The sequence below is a fragment of the Diabrotica undecimpunctata genome, chromosome 5 (assembly GCF_040954645.1).
Source record: "Diabrotica undecimpunctata isolate CICGRU chromosome 5, icDiaUnde3, whole genome shotgun sequence".
NCBI lineage: Eukaryota > Metazoa > Arthropoda > Insecta > Coleoptera > Chrysomelidae > Diabrotica > Diabrotica undecimpunctata.
In genome coordinates, this window is record NC_092807.1 from 140,986,364 (window position 1) to 141,000,059 (window position 13,696).

Genomic DNA, 13,696 nt, shown 5'->3' on the forward strand with positions numbered 1-13,696 from the left:
TATCCTCTTCCTTTGTTAACGCTTTTGATGATTTCATCCATGATCAAATTAAAGAGCATGGGTCTCAATGTATCCCCTTGTATTATTCCGCTGCCTATTTCTATAGGTTCTGTAAGTTGTCCGTATATTCTGACTTCAATTTTGTTGTTTTGGTAGATGTTTTTAATAGTTTTTATAATATTTTGGGGAACTTTCTATTATACAGACGATGGATAACATCTTTGAGTCTTACTCTGTCAAATGCTTTCTCTAGGTCAGTCAGACACATAAATGCTGGTATATTATACTCTAGTGATTTCTCAGTCATTTGCTTTATAACGAATATTGCATCTGGACACGATCTTCCACTACGAAAACCCTGTTGTTCATCTAAACTTAGTCTATGATTTATTAGCACTTGTAAAATTTTAGTTGTAAGTTTTAGCGTAGTAATTAACAAGTTTTCTGTAGTTTTCTGGCTCTTTTTTATCTCCTTTTTTGAATAGTAGAATTAGTTCGCTCGTTCTCCATTCTTCCGGTATTTTATTGTGTTTTATAATTTTATTAATTAACGTTGTTAATTGTTCTGTCATTGCTGCTCCACAATGTTTCAGTAATTCGTTGGGTGTCCCGTCTTTACCTGCTACTTTCCTGTTCTTCAGGTTTTCAAATATTTTCCAAACTTCCTGTACATTTATATTAAGTTCTTATTGTGGTATTTTATGGTGTTTCCGGTTCTAGTGTCGTTTATTCTTTCTCTGCCTAGAGCTTTTTTAGGTAGTCAATCCACGTATCCATTTCTATGTATTTTGGTTCTATTAGTTCCCTTACCTCCGTTCTTTGACCTCTTATGAAGCGTCATATTTCCTTTTGCAGATCGTAAAAATCATGTTACGTTTCTATCGAAAAGCATTCCCAAGCATCATTCATTTTTTATTTTTCTTACAAGTGCATGTGTTTCTTTCTAATTGTCTTGTAATAATGGTATGCCTCCTGTATTTTGGTTGACATGTATTTCAGGTAAGCTTTTTTCTTTTATTTACATTTTTCCTTCACTTCCCAAAACCATGGAGTTCTTTGCCTTGAAAATGTGTTATTTTTGTTTATATTTCTTTTACCAAGAACTTCCTTGACCGAGGCTAAGATATTAGACTTAATTTTTGTCCAGCTTTCTTCGACTCAAAAGTCAACACCAGAGGAACAATAATAACAAAAAGTGTACAAATATTGGCATTTGCAGATGATGTTGATATCATAGCTAAAAACGAATGAGAGATAATAGAAGCATTTAATGCGCGGCACAGAACAGTGGCCTAAACATTAACGAAATAAAAACCAAATACATGAAGGCCAGCAAATCTACAGGCCAAAGAAATCTACAGAATCTGATAATAGAAGACTATAACATCAAGACACATATGTTCTATAAGAAAGATATCTCAAAATTTATTTTGAGAACGATTTCCGAAGTGGAAATTGAAACGTCAATAAACTTACTTGAACCTTTAATTGTGGCTTATTTAAATTTAAATAGTTATTATTATGTTATACAGACGACGCCGCATTAATCGTCGAGACAGAAGACGAGCTCCAAAGATTAACACAAATCTTCAATACAACATCCAAAAAATACAATATGGTGACATTATCAGAAAAAATCAAATGTATGACAACATTTAAATACCCACTACGATGTAAAATCGAAATTGATGGGAAAATAATAAAGCAGGAAGCAAGATTTAGATACATCTAAAACGAGATGACTACTAGAAGCAACAGAGATGAAAATACTCACGAATATCAGGGAAAAGTCTGTTGGATAGGGAGAGAAGCGAAAACATAAGAAGAGCATGCAATATAGAAGATATAAATGGATGGATGACAAAACGGAAACAGGAGTAGAACGAACACATTAGTAGAATGGCAGAGGATAGGATAGTACGAATAGCATGAGATAAGTCACCAAATTGACCAAGAAGTATTGGCAGACCAAGAAAGGGGTGGTGCGTTAATTTAAACAATTTAGGAGATTAATATTGAATGAGAAACAGGTTTTTAAGCCTGCATACAAGAAGGAAGAAGAAGAACTTTATAAATGCTAATTTACCACTGAATTTTAGCAGTATTGATGAAGAAGCCATTTCATTAACATCATCTCCTATTATGACTGGTGTAGCCATGCCATCAACATCGTACTTTGCTGAGACTATTGCAGAAATTTCATTGCGAAAATGTCCTGTTAAAACTACTACAGTTATTCCAACGCCATTATTGTAAAAATTAGTAAAACAACAACTTCATTCACCATTAACGAGGTTGGAAACGAAAAATGCCACACCATTTATGCCAATGCATGCCTCAACACAAAAAATGGGGAATAAAATTATTTGTTTTATGCGATTCTTACGGATACTCTTACAGATTTGAAATTTACAATAGAGTTGATGGTAACGTTATTCTACCATGAAATTCTGATCTTAGTGTAGCGTCACAGACTATTCCTGACTTTAAAAACTATATTATCTACTTCGACAACTTTTACATTTCATTGCCACCGCTAGTGTATCTTCGCGCACGAGGTATTTATTCATTGAGAACTATTCGAGCCAATCAAATTGGTAACTGTAAATTACTAGCTGATAAAGATAAGCATCTAACCAAAGAAGAAAGGGGACATACTGTATAATATTTAAGGATGGCATATGGCATTAAACTAAGTACTGTGATTTGGAAATATACAAAAAATTTAAGCCTAGTTTCCACTTATGTAGGACAGCCGCCATTCAAACGAGCACTTGATCAACAACAATCAAACAAATCAGTTCGTTATGACAGAAAAAAGCAGTCCATTGACGTGTAACGTAGACTGTCCACAGATGACCAAAGAATACAACAGTCATTTGGGTGGTGTTGATTCTATGCACAGTCTAATGGGCAGGTACCACATTCAACTGAAGACCCGAAATCCTACCTTACCAATATTTTATCACCTGATTGACATGGCAGTCAAAATCATGGCACAAAAATCAAATTTTTACTGTTTTTCGAGGAAATGGCTGCTGGTGTCTGCAAATACACACCAATCATCCGTGCTGTAGGGGGTCCTCGAATCGGACAACCCAACTCAATATGTCTAGGAATGGACCAAACTCGCTTCGTCCATCAGATGATGTGCAATATGACCGTAAGTAATTTTTTAAGAAATAGATTTTAAGAAGTTTGATACTCAGGTGTATTGCATGAAGTGCAATCTCAACTTATGTATTACACCAGAAAAAACTGCTTCTATGACTTTCATCATAGATAGTTCACTATTTTTTATATTTTTTTTTTGTCATGTGTTACTTTATTTATATAGTTTTTCTATTCTATTCAAATATTACCTCTTCTAATGTTCTACACCTATACCGTTATGACCGTCTGGAGACGATCTACCTTCTGTCTCATCTGGAGGTCAAATTAAAATAAATATTTAAAAAAAATGAAATTAATAAATTAAGTATAACACTCAAATTACCCTAATTAGAAATTATCAGATATTTAAACGATTAAAGGGTTAACGCTTTAGTTTGTTCGTCATTGGCTTCACGAAATAAAGAGTAGACAGTTTTGCGCTACCCTGAGTGTCCATATCATTAAAAAGTTTTATTTTTGTCCAGTAACATCTTCTTATTGCAACTTGGTTAATTTCATTAACTCAATACATTTTATATTTTCAACATTACCTTCCAATACTTTCTCTACAGTATTTCTGTTTTTATTAATGTTTGTCATTAATGGAACTCATTAAGGTTTTATACAATACATTCTAATTAATAATTATAAGTTACCGTTAATTATTCCTATAATGTAATTAAATCAGTTACTTCGACGGTCTAGTGCGGATATCGTAGATCGTCCGCCAACTATAAACTCCATTAATTGAAATTTTACGACCGTCCCCACTGTCAGGCCGTTTGTCTAAAAAGGATAAAGGATATCACTGACTGTGGCAACACCGCCATCTGATTTGAATTCATTTCGCTGTGCTATTCTTCCTTTGTTCTCTATAAACATGACTAAATTACTTTCACAGTTAATCACGTTAGGCTAATTTTTGCATAAACAAATCGGCTGAGGATTTTGTGATATAGTTTTATTTTAAAATAAATTAGAATCTAAAAGGGCTAAAAACAGCTATTGTTATATGAAGGGTGCAGGGAATAAAGGCGCAATGTCACTACTAGCACATTTTTCAGAAAACTATATTTTCAATTTTTTTATTTTGTAATATTTAACTTGTATGATCCTAAACTCCTTTTTTTTAACAGGTTGCTAAACAATTTAGTAAAATATGTTATATATAACATATTTTATATATAACAGTATAATCATCATCATCAATGGCGCTACAACTCTTCGTGAGTCTTTGCCGCGTTTACTATTGCCTTCCATGTTTGTCGTTCCTGTGCCAGTAATTCCCATTCCCAGCAATATAATAGTGTATAAGTGTTAATTATATCAATTTAATAAAAAATATTTTAAATTAAAAAAAAGTGTGTTACTGCTAACGCATAAAAATAAGTTAAACAAGGCCTTTATTATCTTTTATTATGATTAAAAAACAATATACTTAAGAAGAATACTTATTTACTGATGTGGTAAAGATTCAAAGTACTGCTGAGCTTCTTTGGAACAAAATGCACTAAGAGACACTACATCTTCAATTTTTTCTCTAGAAAGAGATAGCAGCTGCTGATGAAATGCTAAAGGTAACTGGAGTGTCATTGGTTTTTTTTGCCCTTTGGAATCACTGTATTTGAAACGAAATTTCCATAGTACGTTGGACGATGAAAAATCAAATGGGGAGATTTTTGTTCAATTTTCAAAACTTTTATATGTCTTGTTTAAAATGGACATTTTTTAAAGAATTTGTTATCAAAATACTCAGTCCAGGATTTCAGCATATTTTAGTCAACTTCAATCACATCAAAAGGAAGAGGTTTTTTTCTTGAATTCCGGAAAACTTCAGCCCATTTCTCTGGCAATTCAACTCTTGATTTTTTGATTTATAATCCTCATATTTTTAACTGTTTCCATGTATGAATGCGCTCTCATTGGAAAAATCATATGTATGGTCTTAAGTGTCTTCTCTATGTGAACGACATGATACAGAAATCTTGCAATTGTATAGTTTTTATTTTGACCCCACAAGAATCTGCGAATATAAACAACTCTTCAACTGAAGGATCAAGAAAATTATGGATGAAATGGTGAAGGAGAGAATACACATCGTTTGCGCCTTTTGTCCCTATTGTCTGTAGGTATGTATAAAAAACACTTTTATTGGAGGCTAGTACGTGTATGTTGAACGTAAATACAGATAATTGTCTTTTGTAATATACATCATTTGTTGAAATGTTAGGCACTGGCAAGTTTTTTTGGTAGTCAATGCAAATGCTTTCAATTTTTTCATTGGTTTTGCATAACCTTTTCATTTGCCGTTTTTTTCTTGTAAAAAGCTTCTGCTTTCATTTTATGAAGTTTGCTTGCAGTATAAAGGTTTTTCATCTATTTTTCCAGAACAAGAATTGATTCGCTTGTAGTGAGGAGAAGAAAGTTAGCTTTTTCTTTCTCGAGTGATTTTAGTTTTGCAACGTATTCATCACACGTACTGCAACTATTTGTTCGAGGGTACCTGAAAGAAATATTAAACTTATTCGTAGATAAAATTCTTTAAGATTCGTAAGAAATAGGGGCCTCTGGGGGCTAAATGGTTAGCCCAAGAGGGCTAAAGTTAACCAGTTAGCCCAAGACTCCAGCACAGATCAGAGGTAATGTAAGTCGATAAAACCTCACCAGCTACAGGGGGTCATGTAAGATGCCCCATTTTCAGTTTTTAATAATCAACAAGTTAACAGTCTATTGCATTTACCTTGATAAATACCACGAGGATTGTTTTTTAATACGGATGTCCTTCCAATGTTTTTATGTGGCCATACAATGTTTTTACCAACTTTTTATTAAACTGATGATGGAATGATTTAATTCCGAAAAGATCTTCTTCAAAATAAAAATTTTAAGCTTTTAATAAGCATTTTTTATACTTTAATACACACGAACACCACGTGAGATGTAAAAAGCTCTAGGTGCGTAATTATGGTATTATCTGTGTACAAACTATTAATTTATTTCTAATTTAATAATATTTAATACTGACTGTTGTACATCTTTATTACTTTCTTATATATATATATATATATATATATATATATATATATATATATATATATATATATATAGCATAAAAAACTATAAAAGTGCAGGCGGCAATGGTATTCCTGCAGAACCAATCAAGCATGGGGAAAAGCACTTTTAACGCGGATATGTAGCCTACTGACAAAAATCTGGGTGCAAGAGGAAGTATGGAGAGAGGCAATAGTGTATCCCATTCATAAGAACGAAGATAAAGAAATGTGCTAAAACTACAGGGATATCACTCTTCTGGATGTAACATAAAAAGTACCCGCCAGTTATAAGAAGTAGACTGGAAAGGCACTTAAACGAGCAGGTTGGTGAATACCAGAGAGGATTCAAAAGAGGCAGATTCACAATAAATCAAATATTCATGTTAAAAATGATTCAGAGCAGTACATAGAGTAACAGTTACAGCTAAACGTCCTCTTTATACATTTCAAACAAGCGTCTGTACCACGCTCTAAGAGTACTTGGAATACCAGAAAAGATGATTAGACTAGTAAAAATGACTTTAATAGAGACCGACAATAGAGACTGGAAACCGGAAGGCTTAGGTGCTATAAAATGGACATTGTATAGTTTTTTTTTTAATGGATTAAATCCTAAAATTTAATTGTGTTGTTTTTTTTTTGTATATGTATATTCTACTGATATATTTGTTTTACAATGTTATTTTACTTGAATATTATTATCGATGATATTTACACTACTACAAATAGCATAAAAGTAAAAAATTTACAAGTTTCTATTAATCATTATTTTACTTGATTGATGGGTGCTGTTTTTATTTTATTTGGTTTCGTTTGTTTACTGTTCTAATATTCAACTGAACCTTATATTATTTGTAGATAAATGTTACATAATCAATCACGTAAATATGAAAATCATTCTGCTGTTTTTCTCATGTCCTGCGGACTAGAGGTGAGCGTTCCTAAAAAACCGCTCAAATACAGACACATTCCTGACTAGGTTGTTGAGGAATATACAACGAAATGTTGTAAATTAAGAAAAAACCAAAAAGAAGAAGCAGGGCTATAAGAAGGAAAATATATATATATATATATATATATATATATATATATATATATATATATATATATATATATATATATATATATATATATATATATATATATGTAAATATGTTGGAAATATCGGGTATGTGGTCTATTTTAAAAAAAATCTTTGTTTTTTCTAAAGCTCAATATTTCGCCATTTATTTAATAGCTTCATCGGGAGTAACTGTAAAAAACAAACATTTCAAAAACACTGACGTACACTTAGATTTACAATACTTACAGAAATTAAAAAATTATACACATAAATAAAATTGAATATTAAAATAACATTATTGTTGATGAAACTGTACATTTAATAAAATGCATGTTAAAATTTAAAATATCTTTGAGCACGTTCGTTAACAATAAATAAGATGGAACAAGTAAAAATTATTTCAAAATGCAAAAAATGACAATGTAAGAAAACATTAGAGGAATAGTATTTCTTTAATTAATCATTAGTAGTAACTAATTATCTACACAATTCAACATCTAAACTCCCCACAACAAAACGTTTAAATATGTTCAAAAATATTTGAAGTTGCATTCAGACATATATATTTTACAATCTGACAAAGGTGGAAACATTAACGTTGTTAAACGACAGATCGACATATATTCGTTTGGACAAAGACCCTACTACAGTGATACAGAAAAAATATAATGACTTAATAAAAACATTAAAAAACCAACATCAACTTACTGAACAATTTGCAAAAAAGTTAACAATCTATGACTCATGTTCTCCTAAACTTTATTGTTTGCCTAAAATCCATAAATTGGACGTTCCTCTCAGGCCTATTGTAAGTTCTTTAAAGTCCACTACGTACATTTCTAAATTTCTTGCTGATATATTAAATGATGCCTTTGAATATCGCAATAATTATAATTCTAAGGACACATTTACCTTTGTCGATGCTGTTAGGGGAATGCGGTTACCAAAAGATTATGTTTTGATTTCTTTGGATGTGGTTTCTTTATTTACAAACATTCCATTAAATATGGTCACGGACATTATAGAATCAAATTGAAACCTTATAAAAGACTACACGACATTATCTAAAGGTAAGGTATCTTTTACTAATTCTCAGGTTCATTTTTAGTAACACTTATTTCAGTTTCAATGAAAAATGTTACTCCCAAATTTTTGGAACACCTATGGGTTCCCCGATTAGTCCCATCCTTGCTACTATAGTAACTGATCATCTCTTAGACAATGTGATCACACAATTACCTTTCGAATTACCATTTATATATAAATATGTCGATGACATCATATGTGCAGTTATATCTTATCACATCAATACCACATTAAACATTTTTAATTCATTTAATAAACATCTTCAGTTCACAATTGAAACCGAGACAGATCTTAGTATACCATTTTTAGACACAAAGGTAATAAGAACAAATGACAATATTCTGACATTGGATTGGTACCAAAAGCCAACATCATCGGGAAGGTATATGAATTACTTTTCAAACCACACCACTCGTCAAAAATATAATACAGTATTGGGTATGAAAAAGAGGGTAATGTCCATTGTTGATGATAATTTGTTACAAAAAAATGTGGACATATTATACAAAATTTTTCTAAACAACGGCTATCCTAAACATATTTTAAAAAAACTCATTTACAGCAGTAATTTCTATGATGGTCCTGTCCTTGACTCTAACAATGAGTCAATCAAATACAAAAAACTCCCCTTTATTAACGGTCTAACTCAGTCTGTCGTATCCATATTTAAAGATGTTTTCAATATTATTATAGCTAAATACAATACCATAAATAGCAAACAACTTTTTTCTAAAATTAAAGACCCAGTACCAACCTTATATAGGAGTAATGCGGTATATGAAATACCGTGTCTAGGATGTGAAAAAAGCTACATTGGCCATACATCGCAGTGGCTAAAACAACGTATCACACAGCATAAAAGTGATTGCCGCTTAGGAAAAAATTCTTGCACTGTTGTCGAGCACTACAAAAACACCGGTCATCTGTTAGACTAGAACAATGCTCGTATTTTGGCACAGAGTGAAAATTACAAAAGTAGGTTATTTTTGGAGATATACCACATTAACAAAAATAAACAAACTTTAAATTATAAAACAGACACGGGGCAATTAAGTAACATATATTGCAATATATTAAACAAAATTTAAAAACTACACTCACCTTAATGATTAATCATACTAACTAGCCTTAATGATTAATTAAAGAAATACTATTCCTCTAATGTTTTCTTACATTGTCATTTTTTGCATTTTGAAATAATTTTTACTTGTTCCATCTTATTTATTGTTAACGAACGTGCTCAAAGATATTTTAAATTTTAACATGCATTTTATTAAATGTACAGTTTCATCAACAATAATGTTATTTTAATATTCAATTTTATTTATGTGTATAATCTTTTAATTTCTGTAAGTATTGTAAATCTAAGTGTACGTCAGTGTTTTTGAAATGTTTGAAATATATATAGGGTCATCGAGAAAAGAGGTCATCGAGAAAGGATGGCGGCGTGTGATACAACCATGTTAACGACTGAGTTAAATAAATTTAAAAAAATGAACTAATCGACATAATTGTGACGTTGAAAGTACCAGAGAATGTTGCAAATCTACAAGTGATTGCCTATATAAATAAAATTGGTGAATTTATAAACAGCAAGACCGACAATAAATCTTATAATTTGGTAGATAACATAACCTGTTCTCACTGTGACACATTATCATACATTACCATTACCATTAAAAACTTGACGCTGTAAATAAACTTACATATCATCTAGAAAAAAGGTGCCAAGAACAAGAAGATCTAATTTTTCTCCTAAAACAATTAAAAGAGAATTCAGATTTACCAAAGATACATATAACGCCATCTACTAGTACTATTACGAACTCCAAAACACATTATAAGACCAATTTAAATATTGCCGAAAAAAAGAAAGAAGAACACAAACAAAGCTTTATGGGCAGAGCAGCAAAAAGTGAACTGGTAATTAGTCAGAAAAGCCTGACATAAATAAATAAACAATGGAATTCCAAAACAATAACAAAAACAGATGTTTCGAAAGAACTGCTTTTTGAACAAAACAGATTAAAAATGGATCAGTTCATTAATTTATTATTATTACAAAAACCTATATTATTTAAAAATAAATTAACGAAATAAAATTTTTGTCAAAAATTAATTATTAAAAAAAATTAAAAACTATTTATTGAAATAAAAATATTTGCTGGCAACTTATTATCAATGTCTTCTCCTAATTTTAAATGCTACCTAAACTACGTAATGAACGCAGTGGTATCTTAAACTATTAGTTGGAAATAGTCAAAGACAAAAAAAATCAGATTTTTTATTAAAAAATGTTATTTAGCCAATTTCATTCAAAATAGAGTTTTAGGAAGAGTACAATCCACAACTTATTTTCATTTAAATAAACAGTTAAAATAATGTATCCCTATCTCTTCCATTGAACGGCATCGAACTTTTAAAAACCTTTTCCGAGTAAACTACAACTTGAACACAACAAATGTATTTATAAAAAGCAATAATTTATCTAAAAACCGCTTAATACCTACATAGAAATGTAGGAGAATATATTTATTATTATAAAAAAACACTTACTTCGCATTTTTGGGAAAAATCTTCTGACAAATGGGAAAAAATTTGCTTTCTGGCTTTTCTGGAACGAGGGGAGTTTGCTCAGCGGTGCAGTGCATCGGGGTGGTGTGTGTGTAACCTGCGTTATCGATCTGAAAATTATTTAAAATTAAATAATCAAGAAAACAAATATTAATAAATATATTATAGTAGTTACTATTTAAATGGGAATAAGCCACAATTAAAGGTTAAATTACGTTTATTGACGTTTCAATTTCCACTTCGGGAATCGTTCTCAAAATACAAACATTAGTAAATTAAACAAATTTTTGTTTTTCTATTATATTATAGTAGGTTATTTAGGAATATTTGGTGCTTCTCTGGTGCACTCATTGCGAACCACGCAACGAGTGGTTCGATGCTGAATGCGAGGACATTACAAGAAGAAAGTACAATGTCTATAAACTGATGCAGCAAAGAAGAACCCGAGAAAAAGAACAAAAATATAAAGATCTCAGAAGATAAGAGAAGTACATCCATCGGAGAAAAAAGCGAACTTATGAAAATAGAACATTGGAAGAACTTGAGGCATTAAAAAAGGAAAATCAAACAAGAAAATTCTATAAAAATCTAAATAAAGCAAGAAAAGAATTTAAACCAAGGATCGGACTACGTAAGGATAAGAAGAGGCATATACTCAATATAAAAGAAGAAGTATTGAAAAGGTGGGTGGAACACTATAAAGAACTACTTACTATCGAAGTAGTACAACAATACACCATTGGAGCCTCCATCAATTCAGGAAGTACGGGATGCAAACACCTAAAAAATAATAAATTCCAGGAAGTGATGGTATACCCGCGGAACTTATTAAATGTGGACGTGCTACTCTGACTAATCATATATATATAAAATCATACTGAGAGCCTGGAATGAGGAACAAATCCCAGAAGAGTGGTGTATTGGGATCGTTTGCCCGCTACACAAAATGCGATGAATTAGAATGCAGAAACTATAGGGGAATAACCCTCCTTTATATAGCATACAAAATATTTTCGAGTATTTTATATGGTAGCCTGAGTGCATATTCAGAGGAGCTTCTTGGCGAATATCAAAGTGGTTTTAGGCCTGGTCGATCAACAACAGACCAGATCTTTGTGCTAAGACAAATACTGAAAAAAACCAATGAATTCAATATCGACACATACCATCTTTTCATAGATTTCAAATCGGCCTATGATAGTGTCTTAAGAAATAAATTGTATGAAGCGATGGATGAATTCCACATCCCCGATAAACTGATAAGATTAGTTAAGGCTACAATGCGTAAAGTTGTTTGCAAAGTCGAAATACAGGGCGAACAATCATAGGCATTTATATACAATATATCACAGATATAAACATATATTTGGTGGTAAAGACTTAGTATCTTTTATAAATATAGGAAGACTAAGATGGGCAGGACATCTGGCAAGATCACAGCAGAACAAACCTCCTAGAAGAATTCTTATGTCACAACCTGTGGGAAGTAGAAGTAGGGGTAGGCCAAAACTCAGATGGAGGGATGGTGTAGATGAGGATGGTAGACAAATAGGCGCAGCAAACTGGCAACAGTTGGCAATGGATAGAACTGACTGGCGTAATAGACTTGGGAAGGTCGAGGCTCTTTTATAGGGCTGTAGCACCAATGATGATGATTTAGGAATATTTGTAACTTATTTTGTACCAATTGGTGTAAGTACGTACTTTATGTATTAATATATTTTGGTAAGAAAGAGAATTTATTACTGTTATAGTGTAACTTATACAATACGTTTTTATATTTACTATGTCCTAATTATTATGCTTTTACATCGAATGGATATCAAAGACTATATTTCTATAAGTTTTTTATTCCTGGAAGCGTCATATAATTCATCCAACTTAGCCATTTAGATTAAAACCGGATTGTAACTAGACCCAGAAGTAGAACTCTTCTTCAGTAATATTTAGCAACTCCCATGGGAATATGCCCGAGAGTTGGAAAGTAAAACAATAGAAAATCGAAGATAAATATATCATTAGTCTAAATCAATTACCAGATGACAAAAACATCGATTATTCACTTTGGAAGTGACCAAATACCTTAAACGACTTATAATATTTCAATCGGTTTCAATCAGACTATAAATAGAGAATAACTTCCAAGGAAATTTGTAGTAAAAATAATATACATTTTTTACTATAAAGCCAGCTTTTATACTAAAGTACGTTACTAGCATAAAATAAGTTGCTACCGCATCATGAAGATCCCAAAGCCCAGAAAACTACCGTAAAAGGTTTCGTTTATAGGATTATATCACTTTTATCCAGATTGCATCAATTTGCTATTCAGCAAAGAGCACTAATAGTAATAGAATAATAATCGATAAAAGAAAAAACTAAAAAGTCTACAACATTTTTGCACTTAGGTCTGGCATATGAGCATCAGCTATAAAATGAGAAAATACACTCACATACTCATATATCTCCCAATATATTTCAGAGTGAAACAAGATGACTTCCATTTACAGCTTAACGAAATTGCTACAAAAGTATCGCGGGAAACTAGTACGATTCTTTACCTTTTATATGCAATATTCGCTTCGCTACGCATGTTAACAAATAATGGTGCAATTACTCAACAAATATAATGGACGTATTTGGATGAACATCAGACTAAATCGTAGACTCTAGAATTCTAAGTTAAAACTAAATTTTCTATTAGTCTGATAGTCCCCCGAACATATTTTACATCTACTTATAGTCCTAAACCTACTTTTTTAGTTTA

At 31.4% G+C, this 13,696-nt stretch overlaps 1 protein-coding gene across 8 annotated transcripts in view; it reads right to left on the minus strand.

Annotated features, from left to right (window-relative positions):
* The window catches only part of OtopLa (proton channel otopetrin-like a), a 259,273-nt gene that overhangs the window by 170,241 nt on the left and 75,336 nt on the right, over window positions 1-13,696 (minus strand). For all 8 annotated transcript variants that reach the window (XM_072532857.1, XM_072532854.1, XM_072532852.1 and 5 more), the window contains exon 3: window positions 10,912-11,039. In XM_072532857.1, the coding sequence (XP_072388958.1) occupies window positions 10,912-11,039 (128 nt within the window). The remainder of the gene's footprint in view (window positions 1-10,911; window positions 11,040-13,696) is intronic.